The 17,696-nt window shown below is 39.3% G+C and overlaps 1 protein-coding gene across 9 annotated transcripts in view; it reads right to left on the bottom strand.

The window, feature by feature from the left end:
* AGAP1 (ArfGAP with GTPase domain, ankyrin repeat and PH domain 1) overlaps positions 1-17,696 on the bottom strand; it is a 395,049-nt gene that overhangs the window by 255,024 nt on the left and 122,329 nt on the right. For 5 of the 9 annotated variants that reach the window (XM_075027850.1, XM_075027843.1, XM_075027844.1 and 2 more), the window contains exons 2-4: positions 16,433-16,491; positions 7,643-7,730; positions 6,923-6,934 (exon numbers count right to left, since the gene is read on the bottom strand). In XM_075027850.1, coding sequence (XP_074883951.1) covers positions 6,923-6,934; positions 7,643-7,730; positions 16,433-16,491 — 159 coding nt within the window. The remainder of the gene's footprint in view (positions 1-6,922; positions 6,935-7,642; positions 7,731-16,432; positions 16,492-17,696) is intronic. The other 4 variants (XM_075027851.1, XM_075027852.1, XM_075027845.1 and 1 more) reach the window with 1 other exon arrangement.

The following is a 17,696-nucleotide window of genomic DNA, read 5'->3' as shown; positions in this document are numbered from 1 at the left end:
ATTGCACTTAGCTAGCTGTGATTATACTATAATCTGTCTGAACACACAAGAAATCATACTGAGATCTGCTAAGGAAACCCAGACAAAGCAACTGTCACAATCTTTTTTTTAAAATTATCTCCCAAAATATCCCAATTCAAATATGAAAACAGAAGGGTCATTACATAATAGCATACTATATCTTAAGGGGTAGGAAAATCCATTTTCCATCTGTATTCTGTATTTCGCTGAACAGCTTTCATATTAGTATCACTCAAAACCAAGGGGGAGTGGGAGGGAGAAAAGAGAATGGCAATATTAAAGTAAATTATAAGTTTTTTCAGATGGATGTTACTTAATGCCAAGTGGCAGCCCTACAAATATACACGGAAAGTTTTAAAACCAGCAGCATTGAGGGAAAAAGGTTGCCTGTTTGAAAGCCTCATTCAGAAGGAAAGCCAGACCATGAGAGTCAGGAGCCAAGTTGATCCACTCTCCTTCCATCCCTTTTTCCCCCAACACATAATGTTGATGGAGCAGAGGCAGCTCCACACCTCCTGCAGAATAACCTGCCTTCCTAGCAGGGTGGTGAAGGTGGAGTGCAGTCAATCACTTAGCCAAGATCTAATCCTGCCACCCTGCAAGGTGGAAGGCCCTTGTCATTCCTAAAACATGTAGAAAACCTAGTGACAGCCTGCTATAGCAGCAAATTAAAAAACATCCGTTGACAATTAAACATATTGTGAATAAAATCAGCTAACTACTATGCCCTACTTTCTGATACAACCCTTCAAAACAACATAAGATGAAATGGAAGGAAAAAACCACCAATAAGAAATCAAATACAAACTGAAAAAGAAACATGTTTAAAGAACATGTTTAAATTCTGCTTCAAGATCGAGAGCTAAACATTGGGCTATGATTTAGAAATACAACCAGAAGTAATATCTGAAAAAGAAAGTGGAAGGCAGGCCCTTCTGTCAGCAACAGAAACTCCAAACTGGCTTCTGACTCAGCAGCAGAAAGCAAAGAGCACTGGAGACCTAGGAGTCACTTTTATTACTATTAAGAGCCTGAAGTTGTAATAGCAGCTATGAATCCAAATTACAGTTTTTACCTGGGACGCAACCTTCAGAGGAGCCTGTTACAAGGGCACAAATCCCACAGACATTAGTCACCAAAACCTTTGAGCACTCCAAGGTGCAACGCGTTAAAGACATCTTAAAGATCAGTCAACCCTCAAGGAACGCAACCTAAAAGGGAAGTCCCTTCTAGGAAACTGCTTCTTCAGCACCTTCTCCCGAGGAAAACAGCAAATACTTAACTTCTTCCTTTAATTAACATAGTTCCTTATTTGTGCAACACTTTAAACAGTAGCCAACTTGACGGCTAGAACAGAGAGGTTTTCAAAGAATTCGCTAACCCACACAGGCAGTCTCAGGGGGATGAGAAGAGGGAAGGGCTGGAGAGGGGAGATTGCAGAATACATAAACACGTTCTTTTATGCTAAGCCTGAAAGGCTCCAAAAGCCCAAGAGAGCCAACTGCAGCAATACTTTAAAATGATCAAAAAAGACAAGTGTTATCTTATATCTGGATGTCAGCATGAAATGCCAAATAAAAATAATCAGCTAATAGTATTATAACAAAATAGAAGACAAAGAACTGAAAGGAGATAATTTTGAAACACATGTCTAAAGTCATCGTTGTCTCCTGCACACAACACAGCGCTTGTCTGTGTTTTTACAGACAAAAAAAAAAGTACTCTGACAGCTTCTGCTGCCCCACAAAGTGCTGTGTAAGGCTTGTGAACCACTGCACTGAGGATTTGAATTCGACATGGAAAATTACAGCTTCCCTACATTGTGTGGCCCAAGCGCTGTAAGGGATGGAATATCCAGCTCCTTGAAAGCAACTGGACTCTAAGGTTCATGTTGCTTTAACTCATATACACTTGGAATTCTAAAATCACCCCATATAAGCTATGTGTAGATTTTTACATGAATGATAATGATTTAATGGAATTCCAGGAAACCATGAGTGAAAAAGCATCAAAGTCTATCTTTAAAGCAAAGCATCTAAGTTCATATTCAGAGGACAAATTTCTCTGCTATTCATTTACATTTCAGCTGGCTTGCTCACCAAGAACAGAACACACAGATTAGTCTGGGACAGAGCCTCTCTTTTTACTCATGAAAAATAAAATTTGGTTGTTTAGTAAATACAGCCTCTGGATTCCTACATATTTGAAAAAAATTACCTAGGTAAAAATGGCTAATGTCTTCTGGGAAGAGATGTGCAACCTTAGGAAACTAATTGTTCACAGAAGGAAGAATTACATTTTTAGCCTGCACATGAATCATGGGAAGAAGGGAACAAGAATCATTATCTTACAGAAGGAAAAGGTTGTCCAGTTCTGCTGCAGCTCCCATGTTCCAGTCAACCTGAAACACCAAACTGTGATCCCCATCTCACTGAGAAATCTCCCAGCACATCCAGGTATCAAGAGTGTCAAAACATGGTATTCCTTTCCTGTCTTGCTTGTCTGAACGCTTAATTTAACATAATGCAAGCAAAGAAGAATCATATTTTTCTTTTTTTTCTTTTTTTTTTTTTCTTTTTTTCTCCAGGAGAACAAGCTCCATTCTTGGTTTCATCTCAGAGCCCAGCAACTGAAGCATTAGACCTTTTCCATGAATTAAGCCAACTGGAAGGTTATCTAGTTTAATAGATTATGCTTGAACTTCTTGTGTATGTATGTTGTAAGAGTCTATGGCCAGACAAAAATCTTGGGAGGGGATGCTGAACAAAAGCAGCTGAAATTTTCAAGTAGTCTCTCTCCTCACATAATTACACTCTGCTGAAGTAGCATGATATGGAAACAGTTACTAGATAGAAACTGAAAAACATGGACATGCATCCCCCACTATGATTTTTCTACATGTTTTGGTAACAGGTTAGCAACTTTCAGAGTAATCTCATTATATACCTTCATTTTTAAAGGGAAGGCTGAAGGTGACACTTTGTTAGTATTTAAGCAATAAACATTAAGTTTTAGGACTATGCCTGTTACTCAAGTGATACACTGGTCATTGTAGGTACGGAAAAAGTTAATCAGTGGAGGCTGATATAAAAGTATTTCTAGGTCAAGCTTGGAAAGCAAGCAAATAATCACAGCTTTCTGGAAAGCACGTTAAAGTTTTACTCTATAGTGCTTACTGGGGGAACATATTTATTGTAGCCCTTAACACATAAGAGACCTCTAACTGAAATTAAGTGGCACTTGAAATCTGATGCATCTTATCCTTCAGGGACAGACTAAGGGTCCCCGTGTGGTGGTAGTCTGCTGGGCTTGTAGCTCACCTGGGATGCAGCGGAGGCAGCACCACAAAACCTAAGTGCTAGACAAACGGCTGCACCCCACTCACACTACAGCATTGGTGACAGTCACAATACACCAACTAGAATAAAACACACAATGCAATCACTTTCTACTCATTCTACCAATGAGAAAAAGAACTAAAACGGGCTACATTTACAAAAAGGAAGTGGGAAAGAAGAAATCGAAGGCAATTGAATAACCTTTTATCATATAAGGAATAAAAAAAAAAAACATAGAAAAAAAAAATACGGAGGTAAAAGAAGATACCTATTAGTGGCTAAAACAACCCTCTGTAAGAGCTTCCAATGCCTGCCTTTTGTACTGTGTACTACAAGGAAAGTCTAGGGATTATCAGCCTAGAGGGTGGGAAATAGACAGTATTGCAAAGCTTCACATCCTACATTTTCATTTCTATTATATTCATAAGTTCCTCCACACACAGATATGTGAAATCTCCACTGACTGCAACAGTTATTTGCTCCCTCAAGTCAGGAAGCTGGACTGCCTTTATGCTTTTGAGAGCAAAAAACCATTTTATTCCACTGGAGGGGGGCGGGGAATCTTAAATATACCCAAATGTTTAGTTAACCTATGTAAAACCTTTGTCCCTCATTTGAATGGCAAAGTAGAGCAGATTGCCACTAGATAATCATGAATTCTCAAAAAAACTAGCAGCAAAAGAGGTAATTACCAATTTCAGGAAAGAAGATAACACTTAAGTTACTTTAAAGCCAGTTTCCTAAGCATACGTTACACTGGACACCAGCACCCTTAAAACTTCTTCAAAAGTTACCAAAGATACAGCCGAAGCAGTTGCTACAGCTCTTGCACTGGCTTTCTCCCTCCAGTTGTACTGTATAGCCGCAGGTGCCACTACTGTAATTGTGTTTCCTCAGAAGGGAAGCTGCTTTCTTCTTAACTCTCACTTCAACTATTCTGCATCTTCAAATTTAAGGGGGGGTTTGTTAACATGACCTCAGCTCCCCTTCTTGGTTTTCTTAAACAAAAGATATACTGGACAGATTTATCAGTCCGTGTTCACATCACTTGTCTATTCTAGCATCTCACTTCACTGTGTCAGTGGGGCGGGAGAAAAAAATACACACCTCCTTTTTTCTCATCCCAGCTGAGACACCCTGGACCATAATTTATCTGCTTTTTTTCTGTTGTTGTTGTTATTAGGCTCACAGGAAGAAAAAAATGAAATAATCATGACATGCATTAAGGTATTCACAGACATACCAGAGACATGCCTTTAAGTCATGTTTCATGCCTCCGTGGCTTTTTGGAAACAAAACCCCAAACAGTAGCAGAATACTCCTGACACTCACTATTCTGCAAAACTCAATTCACCTTGGTCTGCAAAGTACTTGGTCTCAAATTCCACATACACCATGTTTCATTTTGTCTCTACAGGCACGATTAAGTTTTAGACAGGTGAAAAAAAGATACCAGGTTGCACACACGTTACTTGTTGTTTCAGCTATGTAAAAAAAACCCCAGCACTCTGTTTAGTAGCAGCTTTTATTCTGATCACTTGGAAGGTTCTAAGAAGATCACAAATCACTAAAAATACCCTATTTCCCATCACTACCTTGTTGTATCATGACAGGAAAAAATCGAAAGTCCCAGACTACTGAAATCCCCACTTGTTACAGGGCAATACATTATTCCTTTTCTTACATCAAAATACATCTGATTTAAAAGTGTGTCACACAGGAGTATGGCTAGGTGCATATAAAATATGCAAAGAAAGACCCTAAAAGCCTCTTTTCTCCACAAGTAAGACTTTATGAGAAAACAAAGGTTTTCATGTTACAATCACACTAGAGACTAAAATTAATTCGAACAGAAATAAAAGTTGGGCCAGACAATGAAAGCTTTACGCTTTAAGATTAATCATATTATTCCCTTCTTGGAGGGGAGGTGGTATCAGGCAGGAAGCAAAATGTCTTGTCTTAAAGAAAAGAACTGAAGGAAACATGAAACCATCTTTCCATACTTAAGGTGCACTTACTGGAAGGCTGAAGCTACCTTAAAGGCCTACAGGATATCTGGCACTTGTCTAATTCAGGGCAGGTTTCATGGTAATTGTAGCAATTTAGAAGGCAAAGGAGAGCAGAAATAGCAGTCCCTGGCCGTAATCACCATTTTCACATGAAGTATGCATCCATCATGTTACCAATTAGATACTAATTATATGATGCCTGATAAATTTTGCTGTTAGTATGTCATTCAAAGTCAGTAAACTTCGTTTTTTCTTAAATAGTCAAGCAGCTGACAATGCCTGATATACATACTCTTCTTCATTCAATTTAACAATCCAACACATTTAAAAAGCCTCAGAAAAAGAAAAGAGGAAGATCTGCACTGGTGTCCACCATAAAGGCGTAAACGTATGTGTAAACCAACATAGGTGTAAACCTAGCCTTGATTTATCAAAAGCTATGTTCCCATGAAGAACGTAAAAATCAAAAGTCCAACAGAACCATCTGCACCGCTGCTGTGTTTTGTATAGAATGGCAGCATATGGACTTACGCTTGGATGAGAAAGAAATAAAACACTAACAAATCATTACTACAGATGTTTACTAAGGATAATTTATATGGGTTGAATTTCCTTTAATACTAACTTGATTAGAGATCTTGACCCTATCCCTTACAAGGTGAATTAGAGCTGTTAATTATTCCAGTTTTTCTACTGTTAATGAAATGGAATGGTGTCATTAGTGAGGCTTGTCAGCTACACTTATGTGCAAAGAAATGATTTGACACTGCTTTTGTAATCTAATCCTTTCAGGAAAAACAGTCAGAACATCACTCAAGCACTGTAAATAAAAATCCTTGAAGACAAAGAGGACAGATGGCAACACACTCAAGGAACACCATCTAAAATATTCATAGTTTAGGAGGAAAGGACTGTTAACCCTGTGAATAATCAATACATTTGAATCTTGCAAGAAAAAAACCCTCAAAATATTTTCTGTTCATGAAATGAGAAAGGAGATCTGTAGAGATACTAATTTTTGCTGAAGACTTCTTGTACTCAGTGGATCTACATGCTACATAACCATTACTTGCTATCAGCATCCAGAAGCAGCAGGCGTAAATGTGATCTACACATAGTTTTGTTGCAAGGCTCAGTTATCACCCTACCAGGCCTAGCTACAAAGCAGCAAAAACATTTAAGGCAAGCTTATAAACTGGAAGACTTCTCACTGTTACTGCAATAACACAAGAAAAGCCCTTGTCCATCCCTCCCTTTCCCTCTCCTCCCATTTTAACTACAATTCAAGACTGTTAAAATGTCAAGTACTATGCTTAATAGCTTCCTTTGTAAGAGTTAATTTGAAACAAATGTTATCATAGATGCATGAAGCTACAAACTATTGCTGAAAAGACAACTACAGCAAGAGACAAAAACAGTGAGATGTACTAAAGACTTGAAATCAAAAGGAAACAAATCAAAATGATACACAAAACAAGGGGAAAACGCTATAGTACAGAAACTGCCGTCTGTCTCTTCAAAACAAGAGCTGCCATGAAGACAATGTATAGTTACCTGCATCCATATCTGCAAAGAATGGAACAGCCAGTAAGGAAAAGAAGGAACCAGAAATTCAGTGTCTCAGAGTTGGATTTAAAAGTTCATAAGGAGAATAGATAAAAAAAAACCAAAAAAGTATTTAGTGTAAGATACACCTCTACAAGGTACTATGATATTTTTGATTTCAAGCTATAAACTTGGATTAATGTTAAACACTACAATGTTTTCACATATAAATTAATTTTGTATGGCATAAGAACATTTTTTTTTTTTATCCTTCAAAACCAAAGATTTACTATATTAAACAAGGAACAAGTTACATCTTTAGTTTAGGCTTCTGAAGTTATTTTTTTTCTCCCAACATCACAAACCAAAGGGCCTGATTCTGCAGAAATACAGTACTAGATAGAGTAATTGTGATTTCCAACAGCCAAGTTGAAAGCAGCAGCACTACTGAGAGCAGTCAACTCTTCTCAATACAAGACTAGAATTTTCCCATATGGACATATACTGGATGCCAAAGTATTTAAGGATGCTAAGTAGTTATGAAAAAGCTACAGTTATACTCATCGTATATACTTATCTCAATCTGGAGAATGTTAAAGGAAAAATCTCCATGAACATTGAAATAGCAAATCGGATTCTTTACTGATACATTTCTGCATGATTAAAAATGAATAAAGATGTAGTTTGTGAAAAAAAAAATTAATTAGTGAAATTTGCATATCTACATACCTTCAGGTGATTCTTCTTGGACATATGTACCAGTCAGATACCGGTGTACAAGTGCAGACTTGCCACTCGCTAGGTTACCCACAATCCCCTGGGGGAAAAAAAAAAATAGAAAAAGTTCAACTGCAATTAATCCCCATAAAAAAACAGTATATTCAAGCAAAATCTTTATGCAGAAATAACTTCTGTGCACTTGAGGAGAAAGCCCACACAAAAGGAACACTCCAAAACATGCCAACAGATAAAGTATCTGCCAAAAAGCTAAGGCTACAGCAGACTATATACATGACAAAACATATAAAACAAAATCAGTTTATTAGTAGCACTCCTTTATTCACTAAGTGTGAACATGAGGCAGTATATAGACTTCAGGGAAGAAGCCTGAAGCTCAGAGCCAGCTTGTCACCTCTTCACTGAAAAATAAAAACACATCACTGAATTCTCATACTGGAAAATACCTCTGTAGGCTATCCACTATGTGATTCACATTGACTCGCTACTGAAGCACACACACAACACGTACAGCTATAGACAGACAGATCTGGGCATGTCCACTATGACTTGCACAAGTCCCTCACTTTATCAAGTTTACAACCCAAACCATCCATGCCCAAACATCTACAGCATTGGGAACATGAATCAAATGGAATCAAGTAAAAGTACTCAATCTTAAAGCACATGTGATTTTTCTGTTAAGCTGGTTTGCTAGCATTTGTTTTTAAAAACCCAGACAGAGGAAGTAGTAGAATGAAGCCCAACATCAAAACAGTTTTCTTCCCAGAGATGCTCAAATGCCAAAGACTTGGAGATATGCTTTTTTTTGTTGCTTGAAGAGGGCTGTGGGGGAGTTACGAAGCCTGCCCGCATTACTCCCACAATACCAAGCAAGCCATCCCCTTCAAGCTGCAGTCTTGCGTTGCTGGCCAATACGAGTCCTGCCAACTCGTCCCCGGGCCGGACCATCAACCAGAAGCAGACTGACAGATGCAGCAAGCGAGGTCCAAGCCTGGCTGCCTGCCCTGCTCTGCAGAGTCCAGGGGACAGGAGGGTTTGAAGAACATCCTCTCCCTATGTTTCTAGTAAATGTCTTTTTTTCTTGCTCAGTTGTCATCTCTGAAGACACTTTACTTACTCAGTTTTGGGGGGAGGAGATGGGAACTTATTTTGTCCTTTAAGGAAACCTAAGCCTACTCTGTTCTTACATGTTTATCTTGACCCTAACCAAAAGGTTCAGAACACAAGATCCCTGGAGAGAGGATGAACTCTGCTGATCTGCCCGAGTTTGCCAAATAGACAGAGGCAGCATTAACAAGTTACACATTAACACACATTCTCTACTCCATTTTCTTAATCCTAATTGGTAAGAAACTATCCTCCTTATAAAAAATTGCTTAAACCAACAGAGTGGTGCCACCTTAAACTAACCCAATGACAGTTTTGGAGTGGGGGGATGGGGGGTAGGGAGGTAGGGACAAACAATTATTTATTCTTTACAGCCCAGAACAACCTTCAATTAAAACAAGAATGTCAATGCTGCAAAGGATGCCCACTTTATCTCTACAGCTGATGTGCAAGAACAGCTCAGATAAAGGAGCAGGTTAAGTAGAAAGCAAGTGTGGCATCATCACCCAGCCCCTACAATAGCATAGGCTTTAAGCATGATGAACAGTGTGGGCTACAGTGGAAGAGAAACAAACAAACAAACAAAAAAAACCCACAAAACAAAACCACAAAAAACCAAGAACCCCCAAACAGATTTCAAAAGTAACAGCAAACAATAAAAAAAGTGGCCTAACTTGGGGGTGTGCGGGGCAGAAAAGGGAAGGAAAAGAAGAGATGCCAGATCTCATGCTGGCCTAATGCTACAAGAAGCTTCACCCCCTCTGTTCAGGTTAGCAGGAAAGAACTTGAACAGACAGAAAACAGTTCGTAATAAAAAAAACCAAACAAACAAACAACAAAAAAAACCCAGACAGACATTAAAAGAAATGTAAACCAAGAAACTGACTGTAGGCACAGCTGCTATCGAAGAGCAGTCCCACAAAAATAAAAAGGAAGCCACAGCCCAAGCGGTTAGACAACACACATCTGTTTATTGGGCTTTGCACTGACTTTGAAGAGCATTTCAACCAGTGTACCATACTGGAAGCTTTTAATCTAACTTACACCTAAGAGAAATTACAGGCCATACTACTATGTAGAGACATGTCTACATCTAAAAGTGAGTGCAAGATACGCGAGAGAGGCAAATGCCACTTGCGTTCTCAGACCCCACTTCCATGAGACAATGCTCTCTGGAAACACTGCAGAGCTTCAGTCAGATCTGGCTGAGACAAAACTATTAAATCAGATCTATTTTCCCACTTCAAGACTAACAAGCTTTAACTTGTAACATACTAAAAAAGAAGTTACAGAAGACACCCTCTTAACAAGACATACTTTTGCAACTTCACAGAAAAGAAAAAGCGGCCAATAAGCTTTTTAGGGAGAAGGGTAACTTCTGCAGGTGCTTGACTTCATCTACCTGATAAACCTCATCACACAGGCTGCTAAACACCAACAAGACAAGGATACAGCTAATGCCTCAGACCTCCTAAGTGATTAGTATGCTCTGCACACCCTGCTTTGCAAGCAGGTCAGACCTGCAAGACGACCAAGGCTGTCGCCTGCAAGATGTCCGCACTTACTGGCTAAAAGCAAAGGTTTTGAAAGAGTCTAGAGAGAGTCCCTTGGTTTGAGGACTAAACATTTAGGGTACACTGATTTTCTAAGTCCTCTGGGCAATTCACTCAGAAAAACTACTACATGAAGTCACTAACTACAACTTGCCTGGTTTGCCAACATGAGCGAGAGAACAGCTGTGAGCAAATGGTGTGGGCACTGCACTGAGGTCAGCTTCCTGCAAACTCTGGCTTGACGTCTTTCACCTTGAGCACAAGCCATTAGGAGAAATGAAACTGCTCGCTCTCCCTCGCTCTCTCTCTCTAGCATCTGTATTTTCAAGGTTTTTCCTTCATCTCACTGGTGTATTGGGAAAGTATATGGTGTGTTACTGAAAATTAAGTGACAAGACCTAAAGAAAAATTAATTTCAGAAATGAGCTGCTGTATTCAAAAGAGAATGTGAATAGCAGACAATAAGTAAAGGTCTAAGATTCTGTATGGCACAAGAAAGCAGACACTATTGATTAGCTAATTTTGTTTTCTATTATTATTATTATTAAAACTGATCCTCAGTTCCCCTATTCAATGTACAGGGAAGATAATCAGAAGGGTGGTGGTGGGGGAACAGCCTGGGGCGTCCAACTGCACATACAAAGAACAAAAACTAAAGCAATATTGCACTGACATCCAAATCCTGTATCTGCATTCTGAATGCTTGACTTAACCACAACAGCATTTCAGCTTTCTCCCATGTTCAACCAGACATCAACCGAGGGGTGAGTTACAGGAAGAAAATACCATACCTAGCGTATGTCCTTTAATCACAAAACATCAAGCAACCTCTTAAGTGAATGACTATTCCCTCCATTATAAGCCAATAAACTACAGTAAGCTTGTCTACTCATACGCTTCCCTAAATAAGCAAAATATTCAAATATTCCATATTTCCATAGACAAAAAAAAAAACCAAACACAAAATCCTGTGAATAACAGCTTGGCCTTTGCACCCCTCCACATCACAAAATGGATATCCTCTCCCTTTCCACACAAAGCCTCCCGGTGAGAGGTTACTTCCCACCTTTTTCCCTTTGCCTAGAATAAGGTATTTCTCACTGGTCAGGATTCACCACCACTCCAATAGTTAAGATTTAGTGCATGAAAACTTATTTAAGTTTTGGTTTTTTTTAAATAGCCAATACATTTGGACAAGACACAGTTTTCCAGATTTCAACAGATTTCCAATTTTTTAAAGAGATCAACTAAACTGCTTGCTAATTGCCCGTTTTCTTCAGCATGTAGCTCATCAGTAGGTTGTATTCACTACAGCAACAGCTTCATCTCGGAGCAGAAGCTGACCACCACATTCCCAAGGCAAGCATCTACCTCTCCTTCTTCCCCACCAGCTCTCTACCACAACAGTCTGGGCCAAAAATGGCAAGCAAACCAAAAATCCCATCTGTAAATCAGCAGATTAGATGTACCTCTGCAGATAAATAGCCAGGCTAAGGCCCTTTCCGAGCACCACAATTTCTGAAGAATTGGAAAGCAAGCAAGCTTCACACAGGTTTGTTAGCAAAATACTGACAGAGAAGAGCGTTTTATGTTTTCCCTTTGGAAGCAGTAGCTCTAGACCTTTGGAAACAACACACACTGATGCTGTTTCTGACCTACCATGTAGCACAAACATACGCACAAAATAAACTCCATTAGATAAGGAGATATAATCAGTCAGCAAATACCTTCACAACAGTTATTGAAACCCTCACTTACAAGTGACTAGTACTGCATGCATGCAAATTAATGCTATTTTATATTTTACCTGTGCCAAAAACATAACCAGTCAGAGGGCAAAGCTGCCAGGAACAGAAAAGCATCAACTTGGGCTCCAGTGAGAGCAACCATGCTATGTCCTTTGCCCATGGCTGGGACATGTTACTGTATTTAGTTATAGAGCCCAGATATTTGAAAGACATCTAGTGATTTGAGAATACAGTTGTTTTGATTTTTTTTTCCCCCAAGTATCCTAAAGACCCTATCAACATATGTAATTTTACAGCACCTCCAGTTCTCTGGTATGTTCCTCCTTATAGGCACCTAGAAAGACAAAGGTGCCTGGCCAGAAGAGCATTATTAAATGTGATTCTACAAACTGATGCAGAAATCACTGATCAGGAAGACTAAGGTGTGTATTTCAATTAAGAAACCACTTCACTAACTCATATAGTAAAATTAGAGCCTTCCTCCCTCAAGATATATTATTAAAAACCATGCACAATCCTCAAAGAAAGGCAGTGTATTTCCTCCCTCTTCCTCCTTTTATTCATTTCCATACATTGTCTCAAGATTGAGAGCAAAAAGGGCTGGTGTTTTAAAGATAATACAGGACTAATTTTCTTGATCAGAATATTTAATTGTTTCTTAATAAAGAAGTTCCTGGTTTTATATTTTAAATCAGTTTCAAGCTACGCCCCGAACTGACAAATGTTCTTTAGGGGCTTAAATGGTGAAAAAAGTGAATATGAAAAAAGCATTAACACAGATAATTTTGTGTCGGAGTACTAATGTTAACTTCTCAAAAATCACACAAACCCAAAGCAAATGTCCTCAAACCAGACTATAAAAATCTACATTTGCAGCACAGCTTTATTTTTTTCCCTAGACAACTACTTCAGAAAGCATTCAGGAGACATCTACCTCCTCCTCCTCTGCTCATCTGGTAAGATAGAGGATTCCTTAAGATCTCACCTCAGTGCCTGCGTTTGAAGAGGCAAGGCAGTCATCTCTTTTCTACCAGATACAAAACAAGTACATGAAATTAACATCTAGCAGATCAGCCTTCTGTTGTTCAGTGCAGTGCTTGGCATTACTGCTCTGGGTCTCTGCCCACTATTAACCTCTGAAAACGAGAAGCAATAAACTTTACACTGGAAAAATCTGACTTCTAATACAATTTCTCTCTTAATCAGGATTAATACTTGTTTTAAGGATGATCCCACTCCCTCCCCCAGTATAACAAATAAGCCACAGCCTGTTTTTACAGTAGTCATGTTCCTGTCTACCATATTTTATATAAAAACAATCTGAGTCATTTCTATTTATTTATGGATACATATGAAATGCACAAAGTTATGGCAAGCATGTTATGGAACAAAAATACCACCCTAACCCAGTTCAGAAATGAGAAAATTCAGCTAACAAGGCTACAACACAATGCTCTGTCACTTATGACTTGTGCAACACTGAATCATTTATTTGCATGTGTCAGACATGCTGTAAAATAAATCCAAACCACTATGCCCACATCCTACTAAAGCCTGTTTGTAAAAATGCATAAATGTGTTGATAGAATTTGGCATTTTAAAGCTATCCAGGACAGAAGCCTGACTGCACTTTGCACATTTTTTTGGAACAAATTAAATCATTTTGTCCAAAAAGATCTCAAATTTATTCTGCCTAACAGATCCTTATTTTACATTTGGATAAACGGGGTCCAGGAACACCACCATTGCTCGGGAAAGGTACTGGTCTCACCCAGCTGGCCCCTAGCATGCTCTTGACCATAATAGAAGCATCAACATCTGTAAGTAAAACTCTGGTAGTATTTGATCAGCAGAAACAAATACCCTCCTGAGAACTGGAAAGAAATCAAGCCCAATATGTATTGCTAAAAAAGGAGGCAGAGTGAAAGACTGGCATTCTTTCCTCAGAAGTATGTTGAAAAATACATCCATCAGCTTTTCTTTATTGCAACCCTGCGTGCTTTCTCTGCTCTCCCAGAGTCCATTTCCATTCCCCTTAAACTTCTGTAGAGCCAAAGGGTATAACAACAGCCGCTATTAAAAAAAAAAAAAAAAAAAAAAAAAATCAAACCACGGCCTCAATTTAAGGACCTCCCAGCCTCCATAGTGAAGACAATCTCTCCCAGTGAGCTATTAACCATCTTCTGCAGAATACAGCCCACTCAAGCAGCTGAAGCTGCGGCTCCTTCATAACCTTGCGACATTAAGCCTCATCTCCCCATCTGCACTGCACGGTGACGGGAGCAAACGCTCCACACTTCTCATACCTCTGACATCCCCAACACAGCCACAAGCTAAAGCAACACACCCACAGTTATCCTTAGTGGTGAATGTAATGATAGCACTGCAGCAGAAGAGGCAGGTTTGGCTTTTAACATGGCCTTTTCCTTCCTCAGCCATAAGCAAGCGCCGACAATGAGGCTAGAAGCAGGAGAAGGACACAGAGATGACTCACTGCACCAGCTCCTGCCCAAGGGCAGATGTATAGGAAAGGTGCAGCAGATTTTAGATGGAGTTCCTAATTTGCCCTTCCTGCTGGAGCACAAGTTCACAGCTACAGCTGGTGCTGCTAGCTTCAATAATTTGCAGTGGCATAATCAAATTATTATTTTTGTAATGGTAAGAGTTTTGCTTTTATCCAGGATTATACAAACTGAAGCCTTGGACAGCAATCTTGAGGCTCATGCATGCTGACCACTTAAAATCAATTCTCTACAGCAGCCACACAGCTGAAGTTTATTTTCCTACCACTGGTTCAGACAACATGGGGGCAAGATACCCAAGACAAGTATTCACATAATGCAACCATGGTATCACAAGAAATAACTGTACCCCAGGACCATTACCTAATGCTCAGCAATTGTTTGTGTTCTGTACTGCAACACATAACATCTGCAGCTTTGGTCTCACCTGCCAGCCCCAAGTTTATTGGTGGGTGTTGTGAATTAGTAGGGCTAAGAGAAGGGGAAGGGATGAACAAGGAAACCCTCTGCAGATCCTCCCCAGCATAAGCTAGCTAATACCACAGTGGACTGCACTCATATCCAACCACCACGTTCCAGTCCTAAATTCTTAGTATTTTATTGTGCAAGGTATTTTGGGAGATATTTGTCTTCCAAATTACACCACCAATTAAACTGAATCTGGTGACCCTCTGCAGGCCCTTCCTGTACCATACAGTTACATCTGTTGACTACCACATTTTTCTTCCACTTACCTTGTGCACTGCTGAAATCAAAACAGAAACATAACTGTAGTCATGAGGAAGTGGCTTCAATTAAAATACCATTTTGCCTAAGTGAATTTATCATGCTAAGTTTCACCTATGCTTTCACTTCCATAAACACTATTATCAACTCAGATTTGGAAAAAGACATTTACCACATGAGGAGTGGGCTAGTGAAGCATGGCCCCAACCATCCATTATTAAATTCAGATGCTTTTGACCAATTGACTTTGCCACCCAGCAACGGGTTCTTAGATCAGAGCAGCTCGTCCAGTTACAGCTGGACGACAGGAGCTCAGCACGGACACCTACCAAAGGTATTACCAAATTCTGTATCTTGGGTACCAGTCATTCTGTAGGGTTTGAGAAACTGATTGTGTTTAAAACTGGACTTCCACGTGATAAACATCACAGCAATCTGGCCTCAACAACTCTGTGCTGCTGGCTTGACAAGCTGCCAGTTTGATATCTACTATGAGGAGGTTTCAGCCCTCATCTCCAGCCTCCATGTTCACAAAAGGGCAAATCTGGGAAATTCCTCCAATCTGTCTCTGTGCTATTTTTGCCTTTTCTTCCACCTACATGGAAAATGGCTCAGCCAAGGGAAAAGTTATTGTAAGCAGCTATTAAATCACTATTCATTCTTATAGTAAAATGTAGGTTTGGATTCACTATATGAACCTTCAAAATATTCGGGTTTTTATTCAGTATAAATTCAGTTAAATTCTTTTAAGAGAGGAAGAAGACACATTTGGTCCTTGAAGAAATTGTGAAAAATTATTACAGAGAGATAAAGAAGCTTTACATATCACCTGCTAACTTCCACTTCCCCCTCCAAGAAGGCCACCCTAGGAAGCTGGTTCACGTAGCCAAACAAGTTGAAACAGCAATAAAATACAAATAGTTCTTTGAAGTATGATTCTAAAAATAGAAGATACATAAACTTCATAAAGATAGTTCTGTTGAAGAAAAATGCTTTACTTTTTAAAATTGCTTTCTTTCCCCCCCCCCCCCCAACAGTAGATTTAATGAAGCTTAGAAGATTTTCACTTGTGTGTAACATTTTCAGGATGTTTTTCAGAGATGGAAGTAAATAGAAACTCACCACTTTCAGCTCTGGTACGGATCGGCTTAGTGTCCATTCCTGGCTATTTACAAAGGCATCTGTAAAAGTGGACAACATTCACAAAATCAGTACAATGACATTTAATGGTCTGCCACACAGAATTTCATGCTAAGGCTTTGGGTACATGAGACCAAAAGCTACGCTCAATCTTACGAGACTGACAGTCCAACATTAAAAACACTAGGGGTTTGGATAAATTATATAAAAATTCAAGAATACCAGAAATTACCATTCTGCAGAATGGATGCCCTCTCTGCAAGTCTAGCTGTATCATATCCACTGGCATTAACAACAAGCTCAAACTAACTCCAGTCCTTCAAGCTTGTGAAAAGACTGTTCCAGACTGTACATGGTTAAACTGCTTTCCATCCACCATGACACATTTCTTCTCTACAAGAAAAACCTTGGACTGCTCATCAGGCTAAATGTCAACAACAGCAGTTGCCATCAGCAGCAGTAACTTGTCCACCCAGGTAAATGAGAATATTTGCCTGTTCTAAAAACATGCTATTTTTTTACTGCACATCATACTTAATGTCAACAACTGCAACTACCAGCATCAGTGGTAACATCCCTGCCCAGTAAGGGAGAATATCTGTTTATTCTAGAAACATGCTATTTTTCAGTAGCACAATCTAGACAGAAATAAACCACAGAGCCATTTATTATAAAATTAAATAAAAACTACTGAGGGCAGGAGGGGGTTGATTTCTGGAAAAACCGTGAGTCAAGTTTATCATTACTCCCAATAGAAATTAAGTTCTTAGGGCCACACTCAGGTCCAACCTCACTGACAATTACACACACACAAAAAATAGAGAAATAAGGCTCTATTTTTCTACCTCCAAAAACATTTCTTATTTTGTTCCTTCTGTAAAGGTCTAGTCAACTGAAAGCAAACAGATAATGATATTTCTGTTACAAATCCAAGCAGCATTACTCCAGATACTGATTTAACCCTCTCCAAAACCATGCAAACCAGATGAATGAGTGCATGTCACAAGCACAGAATGCTCCCACCAAGCAGATCAGATGCAGCTCCACAGTAATTAAACAGCACTGAAGTAGTCCCAGTGTTACAGAGCCAATTCCCAGTGTTAGAGGAAATAAGAGGTAAAAAGGTACACCTGACCACATTTTCTGTGAGCAAGCAAAGGTTTTCCCCTCTGAAACACCGACCAGGAGAGGAAGAAGGCTATTCATTATATCTTTTGATCCAGAGAATAAAAAAGTTGGAAGCAAT

The sequence above is a fragment of the Buteo buteo genome, chromosome 5 (assembly GCF_964188355.1).
Source record: "Buteo buteo chromosome 5, bButBut1.hap1.1, whole genome shotgun sequence".
In the NCBI taxonomy this organism is placed as follows: Eukaryota; Metazoa; Chordata; class Aves; order Accipitriformes; family Accipitridae; genus Buteo; species Buteo buteo.
This window is presented reverse-complemented; position numbering and strand designations above follow the sequence as displayed.